General features: G+C 55.1%; 1 protein-coding gene across 3 annotated transcripts in view; it reads left to right on the top strand.

Annotated features, from left to right (window-relative positions):
* Window positions 1–17794, top strand: part of TFEB (transcription factor EB) — a 55964-nt gene extending 38170 nt beyond the window's left edge. For all 3 annotated transcript variants that reach the window (XM_041750586.1, XM_041750575.1, XM_041750594.1), the window contains 8 exons: window positions 10897–11125; window positions 11211–11465; window positions 12112–12189; window positions 13990–14110; window positions 14208–14264; window positions 14844–14919; window positions 15568–15715; window positions 16692–17794. In XM_041750586.1, the coding sequence (XP_041606520.1) occupies window positions 10919–11125; window positions 11211–11465; window positions 12112–12189; window positions 13990–14110; window positions 14208–14264; window positions 14844–14919; window positions 15568–15715; window positions 16692–17180 (1431 nt within the window). In that variant the 5' untranslated portion in view covers window positions 10897–10918 and the 3' untranslated portion in view covers window positions 17181–17794. The remainder of the gene's footprint in view (window positions 1–10896; window positions 11126–11210; window positions 11466–12111; window positions 12190–13989; window positions 14111–14207; window positions 14265–14843; window positions 14920–15567; window positions 15716–16691) is intronic.
* The last annotated feature ends 801 nt before the right edge of the window (window positions 17795–18595 follow it).

Consider the following 18595-nt stretch of genomic DNA (forward strand, 5'->3'; position numbering starts at 1 on the left):
TAGGGGTCTTCCCTATAGGACCCTGGTTTCTTCATCTGTGCAGGAGCTGGTGATGGTTATGCAACAGACAGACTTGGACTTGCAAGCCTGCCTCACTGTGTTCCTGCACTGTGACCTTGGACAAGTCACTTAACCTTTCTGGGTCTGGGTTTTCTCATCTGCCAGAGGTGCTATTTGTCCCCTGAGGTGTTTGTGGGGGACACATGCTCTGATGTAGGTCACATACTTAGCTCAGTGCCCTGTCCAGAGTAGGGACTCAGGAGTGTTTGCTGAGAGAGGGAACAGGTGATAACTGGGCATGTGTTGGGTCAGTGGACAAGCAGCATTCTGGGGCCCTGAGTCTCATTCTGGGAATTCTGATGGGTGGGATGGGGTGGAGGTTCAGAAGAAAGCTGATTTCTTCAGAAGTTTCCTTGTACCTGGGGAGACTGGTAGGTGGCCAGGAAATGACTAGAGAACAAAGCAGTGCAGCCACAGGCAGGATGTTAAAGTGGACCAAGTGTCAGGGAGGTGGGGGCAAGCAGGTGAGGGAAAGAGAGCAGAAAGGCAGCTGCCCACTGAGGGGCAGGGTGGGGGATATGCCATCGTGTGTGTGTATGTGTGTGTAGGAGAGACAGGCAGGCAGGCAGAGTGGCTTCATGTGTGGCTGAGCTCTATCTGTACACATCACGAGGGTAGACGAGGACCTTTCTAGTTTCTTTTCTCCATGCTTCCTTCAGCTGCATGACCCCTTGCCCCCAAAGCCTAGTGGCAGTCTTCCTGGGGCAGGCCTCACGCCAGGGTCCAGCTGGTCCCTCCGGGCAGGATGGGCGCCTCTCTGGTCTGGCTTTGGCTTTGAAGCCTCTCCATGTGCTGCACAATTGCCGTGCTTTGCCCCAGGGCCAACAGGCGGGCCAGCCAGGAGGCGCCAGCTCCCACCCTTTCCTGTGGGATGTGAGCTGGGACGTGGGGCTGATGGGCCTGAGCTGTGGGCCCTGGAGGCTGCTAAGCAGGCCAGGAGCTCCCGTGGCTGCCCTTTGCCTCCCCTCTCCTTCCTCTCCCTCCTCCCTTCCTTCTGCCTGTGTTCAGAGATTTAAAAACAAGCACCTGTCCGCCCTTCACTTTTCCCCTGGCCGTGGCCCCGCAGCTCCCTGCGGCCTCCCGCAGTGGGTCCTCTAAACGCAGGTGCTCTGCATGCCGGAATGGGGTGAAGCCTGAGTTCGAGTTCTACTATGCTGCCACTGATGTGCTCTGTGCAGACCCCTCTTGGAGCTTTTGCTTCCTCCTCTAAGTCACTGCCTGTCTCCTAATCTTTATTTATCACAAACGGGGGATTGTTCAGCCTGTGCCAAGAATGGTCCCATTTGGCAGAGTGATTGCGTTCCATGGGAGATACAGAGGCCCACAGCCTATGTGATCGTCTGTATATCTGTCCCGGGTCAGGTGACACTCAGCCAAGGGGTGGAGGTGAGACTGGACATTCCTACCCTCTAGGGGAGGGTACTTTAGGGACCCCGTTTTGATCTAGATGGTCATGACCCAGGGGGCATGCCTGCAAAATGCATTGAGCCACACACTTTAAATCTGTGCATATTAAAAGCACATACCACTGACCACCTTTCTGCTCCTGATACCAAGTACCTTCCAATCAAAAGTGCACACTTACCAAGGGTAGTGAGTGTGATTTCCATTTGCTCTTTTTTGGTATTAGAGGTAGCCAGAGGGCCCCGCTGCTGCCTTTCATGACCTCTAGGGAACCCCTGGGCCGCATAACAAACCCCCTGAATCATGGAGTATTTCCAGTGTGCCAGACATTGTGCCAAGTGCTCTGCCTGCTTGTGGTCTCTTGAGACCCCTGAGGTAGGATCCTGACGACCCACCTGCCTCTTCCATTGCACTGCAGTGAATTATCTGATGTACAAGCTTTGGAAAAGAAAATCATCTAAAAACTTTAGGCTTTTGGAGAGGAAACAAAGGGGTGCCCAGTAGGAAAAGCTGGCCCAAGGCCTTCCTGCCCTGTCCTATCAAGAGAGACAAGCTGGGGCTCCTACTAGGCTGCTCACCCCAGCCCAGGGCCTTGATATGGGTGTGTGTGTGTGTGTGTGTGTGTGTGTGCGCGCGCGCGCACATGTGTGTATGTGTGTGCCTTTTCTTAAAGGAAACTTAGGAGAAACAGTAAGAGGAGACTGATCCAGGGATACCCTAGGTGGTCATGGACAATGGGACAGTAAACAGTGACAAAGTGGTGCCATCTCTCCCCACTCTATGTTTTCACTCTTGCAGAGGTTCCCATACCCAGCATCCCAACTTAGGTCATAACTGTTCTGGAAGAGGTGGCTCCAGCTGGTAAACCCCACTTGACTGATGGAAAAGCTGAGGCTAGTCTGAGACAGTCAGGCCTGAAGCTGAGACTCCAACCCAAGCTTTCTGATGCCAGGTTCTTACAGAGACTTATATGCAAGACTGCCGCTCCTGGGAATCTTATGCCACCTCCTCCCCTACCCCCACCGCATCTCTCTTTGGGTCTAGGCCAGTGGATGCCCCCCCCACCCCAGCCCGTGCCAGGACCCGTGACCAGCTTGGTAATTTCAAATGGCTACCGCCTAAGGCATGGGGATTGTGTGTACATTTTTGTTCTGTTTCTCAGTTCATCAGGCCTTCCTTTGCCACTGCCTCTGCCAGAGGGAGCTCAGGGAAGACAAAACAAACCCAGGTCCTGGAATCTCCCCTTCTCTTCCCTTCCCAAGGCTGGAAGGTTACCCAGAAGGTCACGGGGTCCTTCCCTCTGCCTCTGGGAGCCTCAGGACCCGTTCAGGAGGCCTTCCTTTAGTGGTTGGTTTAATTTCCCTTCTGACACCACTGGGCAGCTGCCACACGACTGGTAGTTTGTAACAGCCCCAATCAGTAAGGAAACTTCTTCCTACCACAGAAGCACAGAACGTAGTAAATGGCTTAAACAGGCATCCCGGCTGCTGGGCTTGTACCCTTTGTTGTTTCAGCCACGAGACATGTGTTTTTCTGGGAATACAGGAAATTATCTCTGCCCTTTGAGGAAGGGCAGAGTTTTTTCTGCCTGCATTTGGGGATTCTAGACCATTCCATCATCCCAGGCGCCCCGGGCCCCAGGCTGGCTGAAAGAGATCGGCCGCTGAAACCCTTTGATTCGTAGGGGGCTTCTTCAGTGAGAATCCCTAATACAAAATGTGGCCACTCCTGCCCCAAACACAGGATGGGGAGGGACCTAACTCTAAATCCCAGAGACCAGTCTCACCACTCGTTAGCTGTGTGACCCTCGGCATGTGACCACCTCTCTGTGCCTGTTTCCTCATGTGTAAAGGAGGGGGCAGTACTGGTACTCGTGTCATGAAGTAATTGTGGTATTTAAATAAAGTGCTTTAAGCGTACCTCACATGTAGTAAGTACACCATCGGTGTTAATTATTAGTATAAAATACTTATTTTTTCTGATTAGAAACATGTCCATTTTCATTATAGAAAAAGAACGACATTCCAAAGAGTAAAAAGGAAAAATTACACTCATGATTGCATCATCAAAAGTCTGGGTCTATTTCCTCCCAAAAGGTTTTTCTACATGTATTTATACATGATGATCAGATCTTCTATACAATTTTGCATTCTACGTGTTGTCACTTGACATCTATCCCCGGGTTGCCAACTGTAAACATAACATTCCACCAGGAGGAACACAACATGATTTGTTTAGCCGTCCTATTGTTGGACATTGAGATTATTTTTCATTTTTCTCTCTATATAATATGCTGGGCATCTTGTTGCAGAAAAGCCTTTGCTGCATGTGGGATTGCCTCCTCGGACTGGTGGAGACTTCCGCAGGCTTCGATACATATTGCCAAATTGCCTTTCCAAAGAGGCTGTCCCTACCCTGGGGCAGTGTGTTGATGTTGCCTGGTACCAACGGCATTTTAAAGTCGGAGCCACACTTGGGCAGAGGGGTGAGGGCCATTTGTTCAGTTCTTCTTTTAAATTATTTCAGGTCTGCCCTCATTCATATGTAAAATTTAACGACTGTATAACACACGTACAGCAAAGTGTACACCTTTCGAGCACCTGCCCGCATTTTCATAGACTTGACACTCCTGTGTCACCCACCCTGAGTCAAATTATAGAACATTCCTAACGCCCCCACTGCAAGCTGTCCTGTGCCACTTCTCAGGCACTGCCCCCAAGGGTCGCCAGGGTCCTGACTTTTAACAGAAGGTTCGTTTTGCCTGTTTGAACATTCTGTACATCAATGGTGCTGTGTGCGTTTTTGTGGCTCCTTTCATTTAGCGTTGTCTGCAAGAGGCATCTGTGTTGTGGGTAGCAACAGAGGGTTCACTGTCACTGCTGAGTAGCATTCCAGTGTGTGGATGTACCACAACTTTCTTATCCATTTCCCTGTGGATGGACATCTGGTGCTTTCTGGCTTGGGCACTATCCATAGTGGTGCTATGAATGTTCTAGTGTGTGTCGTCTGAGGAGCACATGGATGCTTTTCTGTTGGGCATATGCTTAGGAATGGAGTTGCTGAATCATGGGGTATATGTTTTTTGCTTCCTGCTCCAAGTTTTATTTTTATTTATTTTTTAAGGTTTTATTTATTTATTTGAGAGACAGCACGAGTGAGTGGGGGAGGGGCAGAAAGGGAGGGAAAGGGAATCTCAAGCAGACTCTGCTCTGAGCATGGAGCCCGATGCGGGGCTTGATCCCAAGACCTCCCAACCCCCCTCTCCCGACATCAGACCTGAGCCAAAATCAAGAGGCAGAAACTTAACTGACTGAGCCATGCCGGTATCCCTTCCAGCTCCAAGTTTTTTTTTTTTTTTAAGATTTTATTTATTTATTCATGAGAGACAGAGAGAGAGAGAGGCAGAGACACAGGCAGAGGGAGAAGCAGGCTCCATGCAGGGAGCCCGATGTGGGACTCGATCCTGGGATTCCAGGATCACGCCCTGGGCCAAAGTCAGGTGCTAAACCGCTGAGTCACCCAGGGATCCCCCAGCTCTAAGTTTTAAAGAATCACCTAGAAGACAGAAAAATATCCAGAGAAGTTCAGGCCCCACAATTAATTGAGGGGTCCTGGCTCAGCTAAGAGCAATTTGAAGAGTGCTGCTTGATTGTGCTCCCTCTGAAGGCTCATGTCTGGGGCTGTAGTGGCAACCAAGTCAGACCTGCGTCCTGGCCCTCCAGCTCCAATGGGCATGTGACTTCTGACGCCCTGGTGGCCACTCAGTGTCCCCACCCAGGGTCCTCAGCTGACTTAACAATCATCATCACACTGAGGAGGGCAAGCTTGGGCCAGACTCCAGGTGAAACTGAGGGAACCCCACTTTTGGGTATGACTGGAAGCAGGTTGGGCCCTCACAAACCTTGCAAGCTGTCTCCCTTTCTTTTCGCCTTGTATTAAAGGAATCATGCTGGGCACTTGGGTGGCTCTGTCGGTTAAGTGGCCTACTCTTGATTTAGCCTCCTGTCATGATCTCAGGGTGTGTGAGATTGAGCCCCACATCATCTATGCTGAGCACAGAGCCTGCTTGAGATTCTCTCTCCCTCTGCCCTTCCGCACCCTTAAAAAAAATCACATAAGCAGCACACATCCACATTGAAAGAGTTAATTAAGTGCTTCAAAAGTAAGAATGAAGGGTACCTGGATGGCACAGTTGGTTGAGCATCCCACTCTTGGTTTTGGCTCAAGTCATGATCTCAGGGTTGTGAGATCGAGCCCTGTCTTGGGCTCAGTGCTTGCTGTGGAGTCTGCTTGGGATACTCTCTCACCTTCTGTCCCCCACCCTCCCACCCCCACCCCCCGCCCCATGTATACGTGCACGCTCTCCTCTCAAATAAATAAATCTTTTTTAAAAAAAGAATAAGAATGAGAAACTATAAGAACCCCTGTTTACCACCCCCCTAAAACATAGGTAACCACTCCGAACGGTTGGGGGTATTGGGAGAGCCCGGAGTAGAAGTTTGAGGGGCAGCCTGGTTTAAGTCCATTCTGCTACTCATCAACTGTGCAACCTTGGGCAAGTTATTTCAGTTCTCTATGCCTCAGTTTCCCCCCTGGAAACTGAGGGCAATAACAGTAGTCACCTCGTAGCGTTGTGAAGAGTGGATGAATTAATATGTGAAAGCACATAGACCAGCCCTGACCCAGGGCAAGCCTTCAAGAAAACTTCTGATCCTTCTCGTCTGTTCTACAGGTTTAGGTTTACCCATTTCCTGTCTAAATGGGCTTAGGCTGTACATTTCATTCTGTAGTTTTTTTTCCCACTCAGTGCTCAATCTTTGAGATCTTTCTCTCTGATGCTTTCAGAGGATCCTCTCTCCTTGCCTGTCTCTCATGGAGGCCAGTGATTTCTCCCTACCTTTCCCCTCCCCGTCCACAACTTCCCTCAGGAAAGGTTGTTTCTGGGCCTGTTCATACTGAGGTGTAAGTGGCTGATGAGGGAGGCCTCTCCACAGGCTGACATGAAACCAGCCCTGGCCCCGACCAGAGATGTGCCCAGCTTTGGAGGTGAGCCCAACATCTGTCTGTTTTCAGATGCCTGAGGGCACACTAGGGAGTTCCACACACCAACCCAAGAGGCAGGTGCCCTTATTGGTTCCATCTGACCAAAGGGGAGACCAAGGCACAGAGAGGTTGAGTGGCTTCCCCAAAGCCACCCAGCCAGTTTGGGCACAGCAGGGTGGGGGGTGAGGTGGGGGAGGGCTTCAACTGCACCTGTTGGATTGGGAAGCTTGTTTTGGTCACAGCTAAGCTGGAACCCAGCTTCAGCTTAGGGCAGGGGGTAGTCAGGTGGGAGGCTCTGTGTGAACAGCGGGGTAGGGGGGGGATGGTAGTAGGTTTTGAGGGTGCAGGTAGTGTCAGTTTCCATGGTCTTGGCTGAAACTTCAGTCCCTGCTACATTTCCTATAGGACTGGGGAGAGGTAGGAATTTTTTGGGGCGTTAGATCCCCTTGTCCCCTCAGGAGGAGGGTGTTACCTAGGGGTGGAGGCAGGGGAGAAGGTTCTTCAGGGAAACACCTAGCCCTGCTGTCTGCACATAGTAGGCATTCGAGGTTCCTGGTGTTACCGAATGCATGAATGGTGGACCCTTGCCAGGCCTAGTTGGCCTGGAGGTCAGATGGTGGGGAGGGCTCAAGGGTCACTTTGGTCCTTGGACGGCCCTCCTTCCAGTTCTTCCTGACCAGACTGAGCACTGGGGGAGGCTGGGAATGGCCCTCAGGTGTTGAGAGTGAGCAGGTGTACTTGAGGGCTGAGCAGGGAATGTCCCCACACCCAGGGTCTCTCCTGGGTCACCCCACCTGCCCTCAGATTCCCCCCGCCCTTAGCCCTATACTCATCCCACAGAGCCCCCCAGGCAGGGCCAGGGGAGGAGGCTGAGACGTGAAGGGAGCAACAGCTCTGCGGCTGGGGTGACAGCTTTGACAAGCGGGGTGAGGGGTGGGGCAGCCTCACTGTGCTGTGCCACCTGGCCACCCTCTGTCAGAGGACGGCGGACAGGCTCGGGCTATCAATGCCTCTCAAGGCACAGACACCTCAGCCGGTCACAGTTCTCTGATACCCTCTCCCAGGAGGCTCACGCAGCCCTGGTCGGGGTGGCTGGGCAGGGATTCCTGCTTCCGTTTTACAAATGAGCAAACTGAGGCTGGCACAGCCAGTGGGAGGCTGAGCGGGGCTTAGCCCAGGTTCTCCCGTGGCAGAGGCAGCTCTGGCTCAGCCTGGGACGGGCACCCAGCCCTTTCAGAGAAACAAGGGGCTCAAAAAAAAAAAAAAAAAAAAAAAAAAAAAAAAAAAAAAAGAAACAAGGGGCTCGTTCTCCCCCTGGTCCTCCTCGTGCTGGCTGGCACTGCCAGGTCCGGTGCTTCTCCCCCCAGCGGGGACCAACTGAAGTCAGATTGTTCCCAGAGGGATGGGCTCCCTGGCACTGCATGTGTGAGCATGCAGGGGTGCAGGGCACGCAGCTGCAGGGCAGTGGGCTGGGGTCGGAGCCCATGAGGTCTGCACGGCTGCAGTGGGAGGGGGGTGGGGAGGTGAAGACAGGCTAAGTCTCTGTAGGAGCAGAGGAACCGGGTGGAGGCCACAGCTGTGTGAAACAGAGAAGGGGGGCGGTGGGGGCATCTACTCTTTTCTCCCTGGGGACCGTCCTGTTGGGAGCTGGGCAGAGAGCCCTTGGGGCCGAGGCAGCCCCTTCGCTCATTCCTGACCTGGGGGGCAGAGAAGGGAGGAAGGAAGGTGAGTAGGGGTCATTGAGTGCTCAAAGCTCTGAGGTTGATGGTGCAGACCAGCTTTGCAAGGCAGCAGCTGCAGTGGTAGAGGGAGCCCTGGTTGGGATCAGGTGTCTTGGGCCCCATTGGTGGTCCTGAGCCCACCAGACATGCAACCGGGACAAGCCCCTTCCCAGGTCTGTGTGGAGACAGAGCAGTCACCATGTCCCCCATCCACTGCCCCCATGGGCTGGGGAGCCACTCTGGTGTGGGTTCCATCTCTGTCTCTGTCACCAGGTACTTAACTTCCCTGTGCCTCTGTTTCTCTTTAGCTGTAACAGGCGAATAATAACCAAAACTGCCTCGTGGGGCTGTTTGAGGTTAAAGTGCTTGGAACAGCGCCCAGCACACAGTAAATGCTCAAATAGATGCAAACTATTATTATTTCCATGATCCATTGATTTTCACTGAATATTTGCCAGTACCTTCCACTAATGCTGACTCAGTCTGATGTCTGTCTGGCATTAGGCTATGCTGCTTTCCTTTGCTACCCCCCAGAGGTCTGGGTTTCATCCTTAGGATCTTGGGGTGCAGCTCTGACCTTCAGTCTGTACAGCAGCTGACCCTGCCAAACTTGTGTTTATCCTTTACTTACCCATTCAGCCTACCAAGTGCCACGCTCTGTTCAAGACACATTGTTTTCACTTAACATGCTCACCAAGCTGCTTTTTTTTTTTTTTAAGATTTTATTTATTTATTCATGAGAGACACACAGAGAGGGGCAGAGACATAGGCAGAGGGAGAAGCAGGCTCCCTGTGGGGAGCCTGATGCAGGACTCGATCCCAGAACCCCAGGATCATGACCCAAGCCAAAAGCAGACTTTCAGCCATTGAGCCATCCAGCTGCCCCGCTCACCAAGCTTCTGATGTAGAAATTGTTTACAAGTGAGGAAGCTGAAGCTCAGAGAGGTTAAGTGACTTGCCATAGGTCACACAGTCAACAAGTGGCAGAGCTGGGATTTAAGCCCATGTCTGCCCTGTTTCATAATTCTTGCTCAACCATGAAGTCATATGGCCTCTTGTAATATTGCCAGGATGGGACCCTCTCCCAGAATCCTGGGGGCTCTGTACCTCTCAGGGAGTCTCTTAGCTGGGAGGAGCCTTAGGCACCTTTCATTTTGTGCATAGGGAGACAGAGAGGCTCAAAGAGAAGGGATGTGCCATCGTCCCTCAGTGAGCTAGGGACAGAAGGGGCCCAGCTATGGGACTCATTCTGCCTTTTCCCCCCTTTTTTAAAAAAGATTTTATTTATTTATTCATGAGAGACAGAGAGGCAGAGACACAGGCAGAGGGAGAAGCAGGCCCCATGCAGGGAGCCGCCATGGGACAGGATCCCCGGCCTCCAGGATCAGGCCCTGGGCTGAAGGTGGCACTAAACCGCTGAGCCACCCGGGTGCCCCATTCTGTCTTTTCCTCCAGTTTCTAGACTAGGCCTGGGGGCCTTAGGCCCTCATCCCACTGAAACCCATGTATGATCAGGGCTGACATCCAAAGTGGCAGGAGCCCTCCATGGACCCTTGCAGGCCCAGGTACCCTGAAGCGACCATCTCTGCACAGGGTTGTAATGGCCTGTGCACTTGCTTTTCTCACTCACTGGAATGTAACTCCCCAAGCTCAGTGAATATAGGTAGCTTGCTGCTGTGTCACCAGTACCTGATGTGTAAATAGTAATCATTCCCTGCACACATTCCTAGAACATCCACCATGTCCCAGGCCCTGGGCTGAAGGCTGAAGGCACAGCAGACAAAATGCCTACCCTCAGGGGAGTTTGCATTCCTAGTGAGAAAGAGATAGACCGTGAATGAAATAACTTAGCAAAAATGCATAATAGTTAAGATGGTGATAAGGGTAATGGGGAAACACACAGAAGGGAGCGTTGGGGAGGCAGGTAGGAGGGGCATCCCAGACTGAGGGAGGAGCAAGTGCAAAGGCCCTGAGGTGCAAGCTTGCCTGCGGTGTTTAAGGGAGTGTCAGGAGGCTGGAGGGTGTGACTGGAACACGTGGAACAACAGAGAAAGTGTGGGGAGATGGGGTCAAGAGGGGACCATGCAGTGAGGATGGATCACAGAGGGCTTTTAGGGTAAGGACTTTGGCTTTTACTCCAAGTGAAATGGGAACCATTGACAGTTCTGAGCAGGGGGAGGGACAGGATCTGACTTAGATTTAATAGGATCCCTCTGATTACTGAGTTGCGAGTAGAATGTTGTAGGGCAAGAAAGGAGAAGTCTGAACATTAGGGGGCTCCTTCAGGGAGCCAGATAAGGCAAGCTACAGGTTGGGAGGCATGGATGGCAGGGAGGTGGTGGTGGCAGGGCTGTATCTGAGGTCAGATCAGCCAGGATCACCATGTGGCCTGACAGAAAACAAGGAGTCAAGATTGACTCCAACTATCTGGGACTGATCTGCTGCAGTTAACGAAGAAGAGACGGTCTCCGCTTCTGGCCCAGGAACCAGAAACCCTGGATTCAAGTCTCACCTCTGTCACCCTCTTGTTGGGTGACCTTGGGCCCTTCTCCCTTCTGGGCCTGTCGTCCTGTACAATGGGTGCAATCCCTTAGTCCTGGCCCCCTCCCTGAGACTGAGTGCTTTAGGGGGGACTGGCCCCTCACACACCTGCCCCCCTCGCCTGCAGGGAGCCCGTGCCAGTGGCCGCCATGGCATCGCGCATCGGGCTGCGCATGCAGCTCATGCGGGAGCAGGCGCAGCAGGAGGAGCAGCGGGAGCGCATGCAGCAGCAGGCTGTCATGCATTACATGCAGCAGCAGCAGCAGCAGCAGCAGCTGGGCGGGCCGCCCACCCCGGCCATCAACACCCCCGTCCACTTCCAGTCTCCGCCACCAGTGCCCGGGGAGGTCCTGAAGGTAGGGCCTGGCCTAAAGCAAAGCCTGTCCCCGCCTGCCCTGCTTCTAGGAGCCCTAGAACCCTTGCCTTCTCCCCCCGCCCCAGGTGCAGTCCTACCTGGAGAACCCCACCTCCTACCACCTGCAGCAGTCCCGGGACCAGAAGGTGCGAGAGTACCTGTCCGAGACCTACGGGAACAAGTTTGCCGCCCACATCAGCCCTGCGCAGGGCTCCCCGAAGCCCCTGCCTGCTGCCTCCCCAGGGGTGCGGGCTGGACATGTGATGTCCTCCTCCGCCGGCAACAGTGCTCCCAACAGCCCCATGGCCATGCTGCACATTGGCTCCAACCCCGAGAGGGAGGTAAGTGAGGGGTGGCCGGTGGCGGCCGTGAGCAGAGCGGCTGCTGGGTGCTGTGCTCCTGCGGTTCCTAGTCTGACGGCAGAGGCAAGGTGCTGCTGGTACAGTTACCTCCCAGTCTGAGGGAGACACAGCCCTGTTCTCAGGGAGCCCCAGTCTGAGGGAGACACAGCCCTGTTCTCAGGGAGCCCCAGTCTAAGGGGAGACACAGCCCTGTCCCCAGGGAGCCCCAGTCTGAGGGGAGACACAGCCCTGTCCCCAGGGAGCCCCAGTCTGAGGGGAGACACAGCCCTGCCCTCAGGGAGCCCCAGTCTCATGGGAAAAGCCTCATCCCTACTTTTGAAAGCTCTGCTAGGAGAACGAGAGAGTCCTAGAGGAAAGCCCAGCACACCTGCACAGCCATGTCCAGAGATAAAGTATATAAAGCAATCTTCTTGGGCATCTTGGCTTCTGGAGAAGAGCCTTGGCCTTGGGCCTGTGGGACCTGGACAACTCGCACTCTCTCTGGACCTTTTTCCTTTCCCCCGGAGATTAGCAGGTTAGGTGATGTGGGCTCCAAGGTCCCTTCAGGTCAGTGTCTGTCCCAGGGCCCTTTCTCCGTGCTTTTCTCCTAGCAGGCCCTCCCCAGATGGACTTTTCTCTCTTTCAGTTTGACGTCATTGACAACATTATGTGTCTGGATGATGTCCTGGGCTTCATCAATCCTGAAACTCAGATGCCCAACACGGTACTGCTGGCCAGGGTGGGGTGGGCATGTCAGAGGGAGGAGGGAGAGGTTCTATAGTGGCTCTGAGCCTGGAAAGTACCAGAGACAGGGGCCTCATCTGGGCAGAGCCATGTTGCTGAAGAGATGAGAGTCACCTCTGTGACAAAGCCCAAGGCCGAGCAGAATTATGAATCCACAGAGGCGTGCTCAGGCTGCGTGCATGATGGGGCTTCAGTGTGGAGTGGTGGCTGGGCAGTTGGGGAAGGCTTCCTGGGGGAGGGGTGGCTAGGGGAAGGGCAGGAGGTAGTGGTGCTGGGCCTCAGCAGAGGGGAGGCAGGGAAAGCATTCCTGGAGGGAAGTAGGTGGCCTTGAGCTGATGAATTCTTCTGGGAGGGCTTCCCTCCTCTAAAAAGCCTAGGACCCAGGGGGGACAGGCCTGTGTCCCTCACCGCAAGGGACAAGTGCTGGGGGGCTGGCTCTGTCCCCTCCCTCCAGCAGCCTCCTGGCAGTGTGAATGCTCTCTGGGCCTCCCAGGCAGAGGTGAGGTAGCTGATGGGAAGGAGCCAGCCTTAGACTAGAGAGGCCTAGCTTCTGGCCTTGGTGAGTCCCTTAATTGTTCTGAACCTCAGTGTTCCCAGCAGCAAAATGGGGGTGATGCCATCTAGCCACAGGATTATGGGAAGGTTAGATAGGGCAGGAAATGGGAACTAGCCCTGCATAGGCTGATAGATACTCACACGGAGCAGGTGTCCCTGCCCCTTTTTGGAAGGCCGTAAACCTCAGCTGCTCACATCTGCCACTTGAGACTGAGCCTACTACCCTGACTGTGGCCCCAGCTCCTACCCCTGAGGGGAAGCCCCCAAATCTTGCAGTAGGAAGTCAAAAAATCAGTCCCTAAGCCCCACTGCCCTGGCAACGTTGCCCCATGGCTCAGCTGGGACTGGTCAGGGCCAGTTGGGTCTGAAACCTGCTACCAGCAGAGCACCAAAGGCTGGGGAGGGGCAGAGGTCCAGAAGGCACAAGTATTTGGTCCCTCTAGCACTTTCCATGTATCTGGTAGGATGCCCATGTACCACTAGGCTTCTGGCCCTGTGATTGCTTGGCGTGTTCCTGTGGCAGGAGCTGGGGTGACCATTTCTGAGCTCAAATCTCTCCCTGCCAGGCTTCTGCTTAACCCCCCACCGGCAGCCCATTACAACATGCCAGGCTCTTTGCAAGTTCAATCTGGAAGCCCAGCGCCTGGTGGCATCTCCCAGCCTGCTCACATCACACTGTCGGCTTCTGCAGCATGAGCTTCTGCCAGTGACAGCCAGCTCTGTCCAGCTCTGTCCTGCCCCGCATCTTTGCTCAGCTGTCCCCCTGCCTGTCTTGTTTTTTCACCTCTCTGCTCAGGGCCCAATTCAAATACCACACCCTCCAGAAACCTTCCAGAAACTCCAGAATAAGATTAGGTGTTTCTCCCCTGGGCTTCCTAATGCCTGGGACTTAATCCCCTCATCTGTCACCCTCAGGGCTGAGGCCTGGTGCAATCACTCCGCAGGGCTTCCAGCCACTAGGCTGGTTGGTTGCTCCCAGAGGGCAGGAGCCACACCTTATTGAGCTCCCAAGCCTACAGACTTTCCTGTGGAGCTGCTGGGTGGAGAGGCCCAGGGTGGATTTTGACATCCTCGTGCTGGCTGTGGACCCCTTAGAACTGAAAGCAGGACCCTGGGGGACATCAGTGCAGCTTCCCCTCGGTGTCCCTGGGAGTGGCTTTCCTCGGATGATGGGCCCATGGAGAGGGGGTGCTCACCGCGTCCCTCTCCCCGCCTCACCCCACAGTTGCCCCTGTCTAGCAGCCACCTGAACGTGTACAGTGGTGACCCTCAGGTCACAGCCTCCCTGGTGGGCGTCACCAGCAGCTCCTGCCCTGCTGACCTGACCCAGAAGCGAGAGCTTACAGGTACCACCTCCCTGTCTCACGGTGCTCCCCACTCCCAAGTCCTCCCTTTTCTCCTCCCTCCCTCCCAGCTCCTCTCTCCTTCTCCCCCAACCTCCAGACGCTGAGAGCCGGGCCCTGGCCAAGGAGCGGCAGAAGAAAGACAATCACAACCTAAGTGAGTCCCGCTGGCACTTTCTCCCTGCCTCCCTTGTCCTTGCTCTCATCTGGGCTGCCTAGAAAGCCTCTCTGACCTGAGCTCCAAGGTTGGCAGGGATAGTTTACTTAAAAAAAAAAAAAAAGCCACTCTGACCTGGTTGGGTTCTAGGAAGGCTTCCCTACTCGAGATCTTACATCCTCCATGGGTGGGACTTGGGGGGGTTCAGCACTGCCCTCTGCCCTCAGCCCCTCTTTAGGAGGGGATGGGGGGGGGAGCAATATTCACAGAATCCCCAACACTTCAGAATGAATGGGTTTATCATATCGGATCAGATCGTTGCCTGTAGGGAAGGAGTCCTAGCCCTGTGGCCGGGCGCGGCTACCCCTGGCTACTTTGCTGTGCTACCAGCTGACCAGGTGACTCTGCCTCTAAGGGCCCCTTGGTTGTTCTGGCCCCGCATTCCCATAACAGTCCCCTTCCGTGAGTCCCCCATTACTTCCCAGAAGGGCCGAGGCATCCCTCCCTGGGCTGGGCCCCTTCTCCCCCACAGGGGTCCTCATCCTTCTAATTGCTCCCTCTGGGACTTGTTACCTCTAGTTGAAAGGAGGCGGAGGTTCAACATCAATGACCGCATCAAGGAGCTGGGCATGCTGATCCCCAAGGCCAATGACCTGTGAGTGGTTTCCGGGAGGGAAGAGGGAAGGGTCGGGGCTGTGGGGGGTGGGGAGTGTTGGCAGGTGACTCACCTGTATTTCCTGCACCGGACCTGGGCCTGCGCTGGTTGCCAGAGGGCTGAGGAGAGAATCCTGTGGTTGGGTACTACCTTCTAAAAGCTTATCATCTATTAGGGGAAAGAAGATCCCTCCACCCAAATCAGAACAGCTTGAAACAGATGAGCAAAATCCCGGAAGTGAGGCTGGGGCCGGGGCTTCCTGGAGGAGGAGTCATGCTAGGAACCTATGGCAAGGGCCTGGGACTACCACAGAGGGATGTTCAGAGCCATGAGGAGTGAGAGTGGGGGACACATATGATGGGTTCTGGTGGCAGGAATGGAAGGCCTAGGGAAGGAGGCTGCTCTGAATTATTTGCTTCCATGGGGTTAGTGAGGTGGGTAGTGGCAGCAAAGTCACCTGGCATAGGGGGGTCCGTTCTGTGCAGATGGAGCCTGGCCTCCTCCACAGATGGGAGTTGTTCGTGTCTGGGGTTTGCGGGCAAAGTTGGGACGTGCAGCATAGACTTCTGGAATGAAAGCAGGGTTTTGCTTCCACCTGCGGAGCACTTGGCAAATACATGGCTGCTCCTGACGCTGTCTGGCCTGCAGGGATGTTCGCTGGAACAAGGGCACCATCCTCAAAGCCTCTGTTGATTACATCCGGAGGATGCAGAAGGATCTGCAGAAGTCCCGGGAGCTTGAGAGCCACTCGCGGCGCCTGGAGATGACCAACAAGCAGCTCCTGCTCCGCATCCAGGTCTGGCCCCCACACTTGGACTGGTTGGGTAGCTCTGCCTCCCGACCCCAGCCTGGCTCTTGACCTCAGGGGCAGTGCTTACACCTCTGACATTGGGGGAACGGGGATGATTGCCCACGAAGAGGGAGGACGGGTTGGTTGGCTAACAGCCAAACCCCAGCAACTTTAAGCAACAGATACCAGCTAGCAGTTAGGTTCTGTGAGACCCTCATTTTGGGACCCAGGCCAAGTGACAGGCCCATCTAGAGTGGGCTCTTAAAGCCATGCGTAGCTCTTAAGGTGACACCTGTGGCTTCTGCTCACATTTCCCTGATCAGTGCAAGTATAGGCCTACACCTCACCTCAGGGGATGGGAAAGTGTGAACCTATTGCGAGGGTGGGAGGTGGGGAGGGAGGCAGAGATCCGGAAAGTGGCCGACTGCCCAGTCTCACCACTGGAGACAAACAAGGCTTGGGAGACTCCTGCCTACCACCTGGAGCCCAAGGTTGTAGTCCTGGCTGTGCTCGGGGTCTCTGCCTTCTTTGGATCTGAGGCTGGTCGTCTCTACAAAGGGCGGGTGGATGGCAGCCTTCTGATTCATCCATTTCTCAGAGGAGATAGTACAATTGACATTACAATCCAGCACGCATAGCCACACTCAAAGTGAAAAATCAAAGTTTCATGAAAGAACCCTCCTTCTTAATAGAGGCAGTGCATTCTGATCATTTCTATTCTGGTCCGGTCTAGGCAAGTCTATTTCAATTTAAGAAGAAAAAAATAGAGAGTGAGCTGGTCAAGACTCACTACAGTGGTTTCACAAGCCACTAATGAGTTGTGACTTGTAGTTTGAAAAAACACCGGTCTAGACTCTGGAGCTACCCTATACTTGCTTCCAGCTGAGCCAGTTTGTGGTGGGGGGGGGGCCCGCAAGGGGAGGGGCAAGGGCAGCTGGTGCCCGTGGGTGTGCGCCCCAGCCCTCTCTGCCCCACCTTGCAGGAGTTGGAGATGCAGGCTCGAGTGCATGGCCTCCCCACCACCTCCCCATCAGGCGTGAATATGGCTGAGCTGGCCCAGCAGGTGGTGAAGCAGGAGCTGCCTAGTGATGAGGGCCCCGGGGAGGCCCTGCTGTTGGAGCCCGAGGTCCCGGATCCCGAGCCCCTGCCGGTGGTGCCTCCCCAGGCCCCGCTGCCCCTGCCAGCCCAGCCACCTCAGCCACCGTCCCCATTCCACCACCTGGACTTCAGCCACAGCCTGAGCTTTGGGGGCGGGGGCGATGAAGGGCCCCCAGGCTACCCCGAGCCTCTGGGGCCTGAGCATGGCTCCCCGTTCCCTAACTTGTCCAAGAAGGATCTGGACCTCATGCTTCTGGACGACTCCCTGCTACCCCTGGCCTCTGACCCTCTCTTCTCCACCATGTCCCCCGAGGCCTCCAAGGCCAGTAGCCGTCGGAGCAGCTTCAGCATGGAGGAAGGCGACGTGCTGTGACCCTGACTGCCGCTGCCCTGCCGGGCCGGGGCTGGGGCCACGTCCCTCCCCACCTTCGGGCTGCACTTGTGTGTGAAGTAGCCAACTGCCCTGCCTCACTCCTTCCTGTTGGCCCCCTGTCTGGACTTAGTGCCTGCTTGGCAGCCTGTGGGGATCGGGACTCCCCGGGGATAGTCCTCCCGAAGGGGCTGGGGGAGAAGAGCCCTTCGGCCCAGCTCCTGGAGGTGAAGCCATGAGGGGAAGGGAGGGGACAGGGGTGCTAGAGGTAAGAAGAGGTCCTGGGAGGGTTCTGTCTTCTGGGTCTGATCCCCACCCCTGCTGGTGAAGGAGGACGCGCCAGAGCAGGGGGTTCAGGAAGTTCCTTCTCCGAGGCAGCGACTGGTCCAGGGGGTGCCCAGGCCTGCCTTTCTGGGACTCAGATAGCAACAAGTCTGTCCTCCAGCCTGGCACCCCCACCCCCCTTTGGTGCTAACAGCTCTCTACCAGGTGGTATGAGGGCGGGGGCGGCCGGAAGAGGGGGCGCCGGGTTCCTGTTAGAGCACGGGGTCACTGCTGGAAAAGCAGCTCCCTCCAGGCTCCCCACTTTGTGCCTTTAGTAAACACTGTGCTTTGTACCCGCTTGTCCAGTCTCCTTGGTGTGGTCTGGGGCTGACACACAGGGGAGGGTTTGACCCAGTGCACACTGTTACGGATTTGGAATTCAAAAACCCTTGATGGGGCTCTGGGTAGGGGGATACAGAGAGGAAGGAGCAAGCCCGTCACTGGGTCCCCCCACCTCCCAGACTTGCCTCAAGGCAAGCTGGGGATGTGCCTGACTTGGGGGCCTTGGGTACTTGAGGGGGGTCACTGTCCCTCCTCCTGGCCACAAGATGGCGCTGCAGCCACACCGGTTCCACACCTCCAGCTGTGGTCTGAGACAGCTGCGCTGGGTGGTGTGGGGGACCCCGTTCCTCAGAAGCCAAGTCTTCCGTTCTTAGAGGCTGCTTTGGGGCACCCCTGGCCCAGGCTACCCCTGGCTCGGGGTGGGGGGTGCATATTTCTCCTGGTCCTGAATGCCTGTTTTAGTGGTGGCCTCTCCTGAATTTTCTCCCTCCCTGGGTGGGCTGACAGCTGCTGGAGAAAGAAGGTGGGGCAGGCAGCTCTGTGGAGGCAGGGCTGGCCGCCTCTGCTCTTTGACGTCCCTAGCAGGACAGGCCCTCTAGGCACTGAGGAGCTGAGTCCTCTGGGCTTGGGGAAAGAGGACCTCAACTGAACTAATTTAGGGGGAGGCAGGAGTACCAGATTCTGGGTAGATGCAAGGATGAGGGCCCCATTCCCCTGCTCTGGCACTGTCTGGCAGTGAGGCCTGCAAATCCTTTCCTCTCTCTGGGCTTCTGTTCCCCAACCCCAGGATAATCCCCATGCGCCTCTGCTCT

The sequence above is a fragment of the Vulpes lagopus genome, chromosome 1 (genome assembly GCF_018345385.1).
Source record: "Vulpes lagopus strain Blue_001 chromosome 1, ASM1834538v1, whole genome shotgun sequence".
NCBI lineage: Eukaryota > Metazoa > Chordata > Mammalia > Carnivora > Canidae > Vulpes > Vulpes lagopus.